Source organism: Erpetoichthys calabaricus, chromosome 1 (genome assembly GCF_900747795.2).
Source record: "Erpetoichthys calabaricus chromosome 1, fErpCal1.3, whole genome shotgun sequence".
NCBI lineage: Eukaryota > Metazoa > Chordata > Cladistia > Polypteriformes > Polypteridae > Erpetoichthys > Erpetoichthys calabaricus.
Genome location: NC_041394.2, coordinates 55,733,629 through 55,746,269, shown reverse-complemented (window position 1 = coordinate 55,746,269; position 12,641 = coordinate 55,733,629). Strand labels below are relative to the sequence as shown.

At 42.0% G+C, this 12,641-nt stretch overlaps 1 protein-coding gene across 1 annotated transcript in view; it reads right to left on the bottom strand.

Annotated features, from left to right (window-relative positions):
- Positions 1–903: 903 nt before the first annotated feature.
- Positions 904–12,641, bottom strand: part of sb:cb288 (uncharacterized) — a 40,013-nt gene continuing 28,275 nt past the window's right edge. The window contains exons 4-5 of the mRNA XM_051931903.1: positions 2,220–2,304; positions 904–1,958 (exon numbers count right to left, since the gene is read on the bottom strand). Of these exons, the coding sequence (XP_051787863.1) occupies positions 1,898–1,958; positions 2,220–2,304 (146 nt within the window). The 3' untranslated portion in view covers positions 904–1,897. The remainder of the gene's footprint in view (positions 1,959–2,219; positions 2,305–12,641) is intronic.

Sequence of the window (12,641 nt, the reverse complement as noted above, 5' to 3'; positions counted from 1 at the left end):
AGCATGTGATGCCATCAATCCACACCTCAAAGAATTCAATTTGTTTCGGTTGCAAAAATAGGGGTCTTGGAACAAGATAGGTGGACCTACTAAATCAGCTGCTCTGTAGTTGTTTTTTCTGTGTTCCCAAGAATTACTTCTGAATGCTTAGAAATCGCTTCCTTTTTTTTGCCCCACATCTAGCGCCTTGTAACCCTACATGTGGTCTTCTGTTCATCTTGATGTCTAGATATGCGAAACATTGAGCTTTTGGGAAGCCCATCCCCAATTTTGACCCTCTAGACCGGAGAATCCTTCATTTTAGGCCATGGACCATATTTTGTGCAGAAATTCCATCCTTATAATAGAAAGAAAAACCAATAGATGTCTTCATCTAAAATGATCACAAGGACTTGAAGTTCTGCATCCCACATTGACTGACCCCAGGGGTTCACCCCCTAACAGGATATGAGGGGTCAAAGTTACTACTTCCGATAAAAATGGCAATCAAAGACGGCATGTGGGGTGTTATTTTATGCCGTTTTTCATATTTTTGATATCCAATTGTTTGGGAGTGGTTGTTAGAGGGCTTTGACCACCGGTAAAGTGACAAATGTCAAACATAACCATGTGAGGGGATCGTTTTAGACTCTTCCAAGGTCAGCAGTTACATGATGGTAAGTTTAGATTTTTTCTTCCTACTACAATCTAGAAAATGTAGTCTTTAAATATTTAAACTGAAGCACAAAGTTTAGTATTTAAAATGACAGCTACTCATTTATTATGCATCGTCTGCTTCATGAAGTAAACCATTATATTTCGTACAAACACCCCCAATTAAGGCAGCTTATGCTAATTCAGCCATTTTGTTTTTTCATTCGGTGGCTAGTTTAATAGACCCCTGCTCAATAAAGCAAGTTGTACTCTGGGATTTTAGACAAGCTTTAATAAAATCCTCCACATACAAATGCACACCCAGTCCTGTCCAAACGTTACACAAGTTGTCAAATGCTCCTTCTTCTGACTTTGTTCTCTGCACACGAGCACACAAACACAAAGGCAGCCCCCAGCACCCCAGAGTGCCCAGGCACGCTGTCTCCTGCCACATCACACAGCTTCATCTGGGACTGACCAGATGTCCAGCTGCAGCCCACCATCAAGCACAAGCACACTCTCTCTGGTGCATTCAAGTGTCCACAATGTTTTGAATGCTGCCCCCCGTCTGACTGTGCCAACCCACCAGCAATGTTTCCAAAGGCCATCCACAGTTGGTTCAAACGGCCTTCTTTACATACAAAGCTGAAGTGCCAGGGAGGTTGGCGCTGCTCCCCTGATTCCTTATCCAGCAACGGCATTCTCCAACCTCCATGAAGCCTGGCCTGTGAATTCAAACTTAGTTTATAGGAATCACATTTTTCAATCTGCCCCCCTCCTAGACAGGAAACCCTAATGCCAGTAACACACAGAGTGGAGCATGCCGAAACAAAAGAGCGGTGAAGTTCATCACACAATATAAAACGGAAGGCTTCACCAGTCAGCGGGTGCCATTAGCCATCACATCGGAAGTCACGTTTTCCCGATTTTGGCTTTCAAATAAAATTTCTCCCCAATGCTAAAATGGCTGGAGCAAATAAACGCGATAAGGCAGTTTACTGTGAAAAGTACACATTAGACAAACACAGTAGTCAGATCTTTGATCCTCTGTGGTCAACGGCCCATGACAGACACCCCAGAGCGGAACTTCAGAACTGCCAGGAGCAAATCCCAATGGGCTAAAAAACGCGACTAACAACCTTCGGCCTCCAAAGCCGCACTCCAGGTGGGCTGTGCCCAGTCTTTACTGCATCGTTCCAACTTCACAAATTCAGCCTCAATTTGCTGCCAGTGGAGGGTCCCAGTCGGCTTTTGTTCTTTGGAATCAACACAGCATCTCTTGTGACGAGACCTTGGGCTGCTTTTTCTTAATTTTCTTCTTCTTCCTGAAATATTGCAAAAGTAGAATTATTAAAACGGCAGAAAAATAACCCTTTACTTCGTAAGGTGAGTTTATTTGAACTCATTTCAGTTCATTGTTTCCCTCTTTTTATCAATTTCTTAAACTTAAGCATTGAAGTGGTGTCCGGTTGTTTCATTTAATAAATGTCTGGATAAACTTAATGGACGTCCAGCAAGACGTCAACCAACACCCAACCACACACTTAAACTGACTGGCACAAAACAAATCACGCAGCTGGGCTTACCTGGTTGCACCTGCCACCATGCACTTCCATAAGATGGCATACAACAGGAGGAGGAAGCCAATAAAGACAGCTGCTGCTATTCCAGCTAGGAAAAGACATAAAAGGAACAAACACAACATACTTAAATAAGGGCTTCTGGTTTTATTTCATTTCCAATGTGAAACAACAATGAGACTTAGAGGTCACATTTAGGGGTATTAGAGTTATTGCACATAAAGTGTTTTGGTATGCTTTCCACATTAAATACTGATGCTCTGTGTAAGAAAGGACAGAGTCGACTGTACTTCCTTAGAAGGCTGGCGTCCTTCAACATCTGCAATAAGATGCTGCAGATGTTCTATCAGACGATTGTGGCAAGCGCCCTCTTCTACGCAGTGGTGTGCTGGGGAAGCAGCATAAAGAAGAGGGACGCCTCACGCCTGGACAAACTGGTGAGGAAGGCAGGCTCTATTGTAGGCACGGAGCTGGACAGTTTGACATCCGTGGCAGAGCAACGGGCACTGAACAGGCTCCTGTCAATAATGGAGAATCCACTGCAACCACTAAACAGTATCATCTCCAGACAGAGAAGCAGCTTCAGCGACAGACTGTCGTCAATGTCCTGCTCCACTGACAGACTGAGGAGATCGTTCCTCCCCGACACTATGCGACTCTTCAATTCCACCCAGGGGGGTAAACGTTAAAATTATACAAAGTTTTTGTCTGTCTGTATACCTGTATTGTTATCACTCTTTAATTTAATATTGTTCTTTATCAGTATGCTGCTGCTGGAGTATGTGAATTTCCCCTTGGGACTAATAAAGTATCTATCTATCTATCTATCTTAAAATATAGCATCTACCTTAGGAATATAAAAGGGTTAATAAATGTCACAAAGGTTCATATCAGGAAACCAGATAAAGATCAAGTGAACAAAGAACAAGGTGGTTCTGGGTGATGGCCAACTATCATACGCCCAGTAAGACTTGACAGATGTCACACACACAGGAACACAAGAAGTATTGGAAAGTATTGTTAAGGACCACGAATGTAGTAGAAATGAGACTTATTTTGTGGAATGTAAGCTGGTTACACTCTGTGCTAGAAACCTCTCTTGTTTTTTAACAATCCGAGTAAAAATTCAGATGGTGCAAGCCAACAAACCAATCAGAGTAAACATCAGATGAATGTGTAAGCATTGATTCAGCACTGTTATGCAAATTCAGTCATCTATAAATATAGTGCAGTCTTTACTTTGTGCCATTCCATCACAGGCCGCTTCGCTGAAGAGAAATAAAAGAAGCAATGAACAAGCTTCCTCCTGCCTGGTTCTTCAAGCTGATTATTAAAAGACCAGTAACGGCGCACTGCACGGTAACGTGCAGTGATTACACTTGACCTGAGCATTCATAGTATTCATCCTCTTTCCCTGTACGATTACCATTTGTTTGCTCAGAGGTTGATGTGCTTGCTGCTTCCTGAGCAGCTCTTCTTTTCTCCACCGTAGCAGCCCGCTGCTTCTCTTTTATCTTTTCACCTTAAAACTGATTAAGTTAGTTAGTTAGTTAGTTAATCTTTCACTTAATCTGGCACTTAAGTCTTCAATCTGCCTCAAGAATGATTAGCGAAGGTGGTAGGGAATGAGAATGGTGCCCGTACGTATGCACCGCACGGCTGCTCTGCTGCACGTTGCCAAGAGTTGATTCTACAATACAATAAAATAAAAATAGTAATAAAATCATCACCCCAAAAGCGGATAGTAGACGTCACGTAGCATATGTGTACCAAATTTCAAGTCAATAGGTGAAATGGTTTGCGAGCTACAGGCGATTTAAAATCCTGGACAGACAAACGAACAGCCACGGTAGCGTATTATAGAAGAAGACAGATATTTAAGGTAACAATTTCTTCCACACCATAAAAATCCCCAAAAGCTAAAACTTGAAGAGGTGGGAATTCACAGCACAACATGTGGATGGGCTGACAACCCAAAGCAGGGGAGCTTCACCTTTGAGCCCGAGGCACACGCCTTTTGAAAGAAGGCCCGACTTCTGCTTCTTCAAATGATGCGATGTGCCAGTCAAGACCCAACACCATGATGCCCGTTCTCTGCCACCACACCTGATGTGACCAGAGCAGCCAAGCGCAGACTTCATGGTCACATATTCATCTAAACAATGAAACGATAAAGAAAATACTAAACTGTGTAAGGGTGGTCAGGATGAGCCAAAGCAGGCAGAACAGATCATTAATCTGGAAGGGGTGGGGGTTGGGGGCGCCGAGTCTCTCTCTCTCTAAATTGGCTTTCCCAAGATTTCTTCCATTTTGTTTTCCTCTTACAAGGGTTTTTTTTTTGGGAATTTTTCCTGTGTTCTTAGGGAGTCAAGGCTGGTGGGCTGTCCTGTTAAAGCCCATTGCAGCATTCCTTGTGTGATTTTGGGCTGTACAAGAAATATATTGTTGTGCTTAAAAAGTATGAACTGCAAGTCATCAGCACCTCAAGTGAGTTGGCACAGCAGCAGGGAGCACACTGCGGGCTAGAATGACGTTAATGCAGATGCAGTCACTCATGGCATTCAGAAAGTTGGGGTATCTTCTGAGCTCTTTAGTTCTTTGCTCCTACTTGACCGCTGAATGCTCAAACATCAATATGGTGTCCTGTTCACACTCCTAGGTGGTCATTTAAAAATTGCAGACATTTGTCTCTGTTCTGGCCTTTCGTCCACACTAACCCACTGCTTTCACCCCATGAAAACAGATGCTAAAAAATTAAAGAAAAAAATAAGTTTTTAACTTGGTGCATAAAATTTAAATATAAATTGAGCAATTTACCTTTATAAATCTCGATAATCTTTTAAAATGCGACACTCGATGATCCAGGGATTGAGCTATTCCACGAAGCATCAAGTGGCATAAGGAAGTGACACATGATCAGCAATCGAGGGGTTTGGGGGACTTGAGACCCCCATGAAGCAACAAGTGCTGGCATGCCGTTAAGCGCTGAAACACAGTTGACAACACAGTTAAAATTGCTGCGCTACTGCCAGGACCGCCAGCAGGAGAGATGGGCCGAGTGTAAGCAGCAGGTACTGCATTCAATTCAGCATCTCTAGTGCCTGCCTGGCAAACACGTCAATCAGACAGCGAAATTAGCGACGCTTCACAATCAGGGTTTGCACTGAAATCAATGCTTGAGCACATACTTCTTCACGGATCACTGCAAGGTTCAAATTACATTCTCTTAAAAAAATGGATCTGATCCGCAAGCAGCAAGGAACCCACGAGGATGCGCACTTCTGCGGCCCATTCACAATTTTGCTCGTAATGCAGGAGGAGTAACTCATAAATGACGGTACCCTGCAAGACACAGACTGTACCACAATAAACACACCTCCCTCAAATCTGGTGAATCACAACGCTGCCTTCTTCTTTGTTACACCCCTGGTTGGGAACCCCCGCTTTAGGTGGACATGCTGCATCCTGTCAGCAGCCTCCAGTCACAAGCACCAGTGTCAGGAGGCCAGTTTCCTGGAAGAACAATACGAGTTGATTTTATGTGCTTGCTGAACTTGTGCGATCTTACCTGTTTCCTCCCTGCCTGACTTTTCAGCTCAGCTTCAGCCTAACTTGATGAAGAAAGAAACAGATAATCTGGAGAGAAAGCTGAGAAACTGCTTTTTGTAAAGAATAACAAGCCATTAATGTGAAGTCAAACACAAAAGTCCTAAAGTCACATTAGCACCTACTACCGATTTAAGATTTGATTTATTTCAATAAGGGCATAACCTTTTGTTTTAAGGACTGTTACAATTACAATTGTAATGTGGTAAAAACTATAACTATATTACTGCTGGTTGGATGGATTTTTTTTTCGTAAAATATACAATTTGGTTTGTTAAACACATACTTTAATTGGAGATGTTCACCAATACCTGCACATTTGCGGAATAAACACAAGTCCATATAACCTATTGTTCATGGTACTACTAGTATCACACAAAACATCAACTTCAAGTACTTCAAAAACCATAACCAGTTTAAATAATTCATAATATTTTTAGTTTGCTCATTAAGAAATACAGTGCAGCTAGGTTACTATGTTATATCAGCCTTGTTGTGATGCTACTCAGGCCAAAATAAACTTCCTGGATGTTGTATGAAAGTTTTACTTTGATGTTGAATCAATGTATTATAAAAGTAAATTGTGCTTTAGTGGACCTCTATCCCGACTTCGACTGGTGGCTGTCTGGTGCAAACTGCTGCGCCAACTGCCTCAGCCGCTGTCCCACATGCAGTTCTCTAAGGTGCTTCTGGGACACATCAGTCCTGCAGGGTGAAGGTGGAAACAGTAGCACAAGGTAGATTATTACCACACAATATAAAAAAAAAAAAAAAAAAAAAAAAATCAGTACTTTGTCAAAGATGATGACTTAGGGCAATAGTTATTACATATGCTGTCTAATGTAATGCTTTGGTTAGTTGATAAAATTGTAATCTTTTAATCCATAAAGTTGCTGCAAAGAACAAAAAAAAATCAAATCTAACAGTTTTCTGCTGCCTTCGGTTAATGCAAGGTAGATTAGAAATTAGCTTAGGATGTTACACTTTAACCCTTATATTTCAATAAAAAATACTAGCTGTGTAAGTGCCCAGGGTCCTAGAAACTATTGAAATCGTCAGAAAAAAAATTGAAATATAGAGCTGTCAGGTAATTGAAAGGAACTGCTCCGGGCATCTCTCTCCTAGGAGGTTTCGTTTGCCAACATGCTCGCATTGCTTGTGCATTAGGGGAAGGAGGAAAAGTAACAGGGATACAGTTTTGCCGATGTTAGCGGCTAAGCGACTTTGTCTTTCTTCGAGGTTTCTTTTTGCTGATGTGCTAGCCCCACTTGTGTTATTAGCAGCTAAGCAAGTTTTCTGTTTCCTCGGAAGTGGAGCCCTTACCCCGACTCCACCTCTCACTTCCGGGACGGACAGACACACACAGTTCCACGCGTAGACGTTTATATATGAGAGAATATTTACGTATATGATTGCAAGACACGTCCATGCACAGCCAGGCCATGCCGAGTCAAAGTGAAGTGGTCGGTCATCTTAAGCTAAGTTAAAAGCAAAAATTGTGTCGGAAGTGGAAAGAAACCTGTGACTACTGTGAAAGACACATGCAGACAGTGCTTGGGTGGAGCTGAAGTCCATCTCAGGAGCCATGAGACTGTCATGCATTATAGCAGACTTATTTGTCGTGGGCTGGCCACTACATCGATGTTACGGCCAGGCTACTGGAGATCCGAACCATAAGGCGAAAAATGGGATGAGAGAACTTTAGTCCCATTATCTGCAGCTTTATGGATGGCCATTTCATAACTGCTGTTACAATTTTTTTGGGAGTGTGTCTTGAAGAGTGCGGCACATTATGGAAAGCACAGAAACTTCATGAATGATTTTTTAATGAGGTCTGGTAGTTAAGTGTCATTTCATTTGCTTCTGTACCACACTATATTGTAAGCGCCATCAAAATTGAATGAATGGCAGGATGCATATGTGTGTGTGTACATGTGGCAATTTTCTGTGCGTATTTTTACTTAAAAATTCAAATCAGATGCGGTCTTTATAAAGCTACACAAATATGGAATTATATTTCACTAGTCACAGTACCTGTCAAAGACAGGTAATAGAATAATTAAAAAAATATTTTCTCTCTCTAGACCTACGTGTGTGTTCCTTCCATGCCTATCCGCTGTGTCCTTGTATGTGTATGAAATGCCTCTTCACCGATGCTCCCTCTCATGTGTGTTCTTATAAAGCCTGCTGCTCCGACTCTCTTGTTATTACTGAGGCACCTTTGAAGGAAGGCAGTGTGCTCAGAACGTGTACGCACACGCATTATGGTTGCGACGCGTTCCCAGCGTTCATTTGATGTGTCCCCTGAGAAGGTTCTCAGAAATTAAACGTGATGCGTGCTCGTATTGCAATATCAGCAAAAAGTTGGGGGAAAACAGCGTGATCAAGTCGGAACGTGACGACAGAGTCTCTGTTCACTATCTACATGCAACAGAAAGCTGTACAGATCCTACAGTATCGATGTGCATGCTTCCATCGTAATGACATGATGCATTTTAAAGGTCTCGTATACCATCTTCTGTGGCATCTTTTTTTTTTTTTGGACCTTCACAACAGCATCAGAAGGTATGGCGGTATATTTGAGCCACGGAGGGAAGAAAAAAAAAAAAAAAAAAAAAAAAACACCATAGGGACACAGTTAAAAGGTCTATTTTGTGATTAAAGTGAAAATTTCGGCTTAAATCTTGAATTGTCCACTTTAGTCTCTTAGTTTATTTTATCATTGAAGTAGACTGTCGTAAACATCATCTTAAAACCGACCCAGTAGTTAATCGCTATGTGCTTCAGGGGTTTCCTCCTGACCAGACAGCAGTGGCAAGCAGAGCGCATTAAAATGCATGATATTCCAGCTCTCTGCACATTTAGAATCCTTAGATTTATACTTGATATCAATTTCATGATGAAATGCATTAAAATATGTATATCACATTTTACACATAAATTCTTAACTTCATTTAAATAATGAATGCTCAGGTTTCCTTCCAAAGATATGCAGGTTTGGGGATTTGGTGATTCTAAAACGACACTAGTGTATGCGCGCGTGTTTGTATTCACCTTGAGATGAGCTGATGCCCCGTCCAGGTATTGTTTCAGCCTCGTGCCCAATGCTTGCTGGAATGGGCGCATCCCTGGATTGATGGATTTAATCATTAAACATCCTTTTCAGAGATATTGTTGTAAGGTGTCCTCAGAATTTAATGGATGTTTCAGGCAATTCACAACACAGCGAAGCCGAACCTGTTCTCTCCGTAATGATATCTCACACTGCCACCTGGTTGAATCTTCCTGATTTACACAAAGTACACGCGCAAAGTAAAAACAGTACAACGCTTGCGCAGCAGTAGCATCCACAGGCGCACACGTCACTACGCGTGAAGTATAAACCCTGCTCCTCGTGCGTCTCGCACTCGTACTTCCTCTTTTGATTGCATCATCAAAGCCAAACTGACCAATCAAGTCAGAAGGACTGAGGGACTGGACACACAGACCTTATAGTGTTTTATTATATAGCATATAAAATGTATTTCTGCATACGTTTAATAAAGTATTTTTGTGTAATATACATGACTGTGTGTTTTGTATAATTTATACTTTTAAATGTCTACAACATCCTGGGTATTAAGATATATCATGAAGAAAAAAAAAAAAAAAACTGAACAGAACTTCAACAGAATCCTAATATTTATGGGCTCCGCTTGAATTGTCCGTATGACGCATTGGAACAGACGTGACAACCCAGAAATGTGAACCAGCTTCCTCAATCTCGATCAGAGCAACTCTAGTTCCAAGTTTGGAAACGCACTCTGCGATTAAGCAGTGATTGAGCATTACCCCGAGACTGTGGACGCCTACCTTTTTTTTTTTTTATCAAATCCACTTCCTAACGGGCTTGGCAGGCAGAGGCTTTCATGGCAGCACTGGGTGCAAATCCTGGACTGGGCACCAGACCACCATGGAGCACACTTACTCACACACGTGCCAGCACTTAGAATTTGACAAAAAAAGCCCTTCATGTATCAGGCATATTTTAAAACAAAGCCCACCTTCTTAAACCCACAATATTCTTCTTAACCTACAATATATTTTACAAAAACCATGTCCCAACAGTAAGGTGCTTAAAAAATATTAAAAAGCTGATTTAATTTAATCCATGGCGACATTATAAACTGATAAATAAAGGCCATTCATTTGGACCGTATGGAAATTGCTATGACTACAACAAGAAAAAGATACCTAGCTTGGCAGAGAGAGAAATATTATTCATAAACTGCTCATCATATTAAATTATGACTTCTTCAGCTTTCAAAAAAAAGTTTCCCAGGAAATTGTGCAAATGTTGACATCAGGACCTTAGAAGCCCTTCTGCGTGGGTGTAAAGGCTGAGGTAAGCCAAAACATTCTGATTCAGACATTCCAGATTCCCTATCACCAGAACACACAGCACTAGACACACATCAAGGTCCCACAGTGCTGACATCTCCTCCACTGTAAGTTCTGTCTAAAAACACAAACCATTAGGCACAAACTCAACTGCCAAGGCAAAAACCACATAAAGCCCAATGCTGGCTTCTCCTATCTCAGCATTAAAACAACCAGCTTCCTTAATAAGAAGGACCCAGTAGAACCTCACCTGGCTGACGGGGAGCAAAAGCAGACCTCACAGGGGTCCCAAGGGGAGAAGCTTACATTAAAAACTTCCATTTATCTTAGAAATCTCTCTAACACAACTGCAATCATCTCAGGGAAACTGGAAGGTTTTGCTGGGTGTGAGAGGCTCGAAGGTCACAGGGTGTGGAGCTGGGTGACCTCGCAACAGGCTCAGACAGAAAAACATCCCAAGTGTACAAGGAATTAAAAACCTGCACTGTGTATATGTGGCTACTGGGCAAGGGTACATCAAGGGAATGACACAAGAAACCAGAAAGGACAACTCACTTGACATGGAACTTTTAACAACTCTTTGTTTGTTCTGTAACACTGCAAACTGCCACACTTAGCACTTCTGCTAAATACAGTAAGAATTCTCAATTGTCATTATTATCAAATGTGTAAAGATGTAATACAGCAAAAAAGCCACTAGGGGGCAATGTTTGACTTCAGCCATAGAAGACATTTTTCAAATGTTTTGGAAAAATGAGTCAATGCTTGCACAAAGGAAACTGCAACGTGAGAAAAACATCTGACTGATATGATAACTCAAAAAGAACATTCAGCTGCACCAATATCTGGGGGGGGGGGGGTTCTTGTTTACTTGGGCCTGGCATTCCCATCCACGCTTGGTCCCCACATGTATGCAATGCCAAACGCATGGTCTCAGCCCCAAATCTCCTAAGCTGGATCCAATTGGTACGTTAAAAGTGGACAATGGGGTGCAGTTCTCCCTGAACAATAATGAGGGCTGAACCATAGTGGGCGTCCCGGACAAGCTGGCCAAAGCTGCTGCAGACATTTAACCAGCATGCACTCGTGAGGCACACTCCGCCACAAACCGTGAACAACAGTGACCCCGGTCTATCGGAGTTTTGATATTTCAGAATAAAAGAGAACAGCAAAAAGCAATCTTAACTTTCAGTCAGATGTCTTGTACTGTAGTTAAATGTTGAAGGCTTAGCAACATAAAAGGATTATAAAATGAACAATTAACGTCTTAAGAATTTGACCATCCAATTAATGTTTTTTTAACTTAATTGTAAATGTGTGTATATATCCTTTCTACACAGATCTTTCCTTAGAATACAAAGACTATTTTTTCTATTTATTTATGCCCTAAAAATGTACACACATATACTGGGGTGAAGATCAAATGAATGCAAAATTCACAGAATTTTTCACAGAATAGCAGACAACCGGACAGAAGCAGACATCTGACAGACAAAGACAACAGGACTGAAGGAAGAAGACATCGGCAAAGGTTCAGAGTAAGCTGGAGATATCCAGGAGAACTGAAGGGAGAATGACGTATTTGGACACCAGTAGACTTCAAGACCTTTAGATGGGCGAAGTGCATTCATCTTCTTTCAGCTGCTCCCGTTAGGGGTTGCCACAGTGGATTATCTTCTTCCATATCTTCCTGTCCTCTATATCTTGTTCTGTTACACCCATCACCTGCATGTCCTCTATCACCACATCCATAAACCTCCTCTTAGGCCTTCCTCTTTTCCTCTTCCCTGGCAGCTCTATCCTTAGCACCCTTCTCCCAATATACTCAGCATCTCTCCTCTGCACATGTCCAAACCAACGCAATCTCGCCTGTCTGACTTTGTCTCCCAACCTTCCAACCTAAGCATGACCCTCTAATGTATTAATTTCTAATCCTATCCATCCTTATCACACCCAATGCAATCTTAGCATCTTTAACTCTGCCACCTCCAGCTCTGTCTCCTCTCCTGCTTTCTGGTCAGTGCCACCATCTCCAATCCATATAACAAATCTGGTCTCACTACCGTCCAGTAGACCTTCCCTTTCACTCTTGCTGATACAGTCTGTCAAAAATCGCTCCCAACACTCTTCTCCACCCTGCCTGCACTCTCTTTTTCACCTCTCTTCCACAATCCCGATTACTCTGTACTGTTGATCCCAAGTATTTAAACTCATCGACCTTCACAAACTCTACTCCCTGCATCCTCACCATTCCTCTACTCCACTCATTCACACACATGTATTCTGTCTTGTTCCTACTGATCTTCATTCCTCTCCTCTCTAGAGCATATCTCCTCCTCTCCAGGCTCACTACTATCGCTACTGATCACAATGTCATCAGCAAACATCATAGTCCACGGGGACTCCTGTCTAATCTCGTCTGTCAACCTGTCCATCACCATT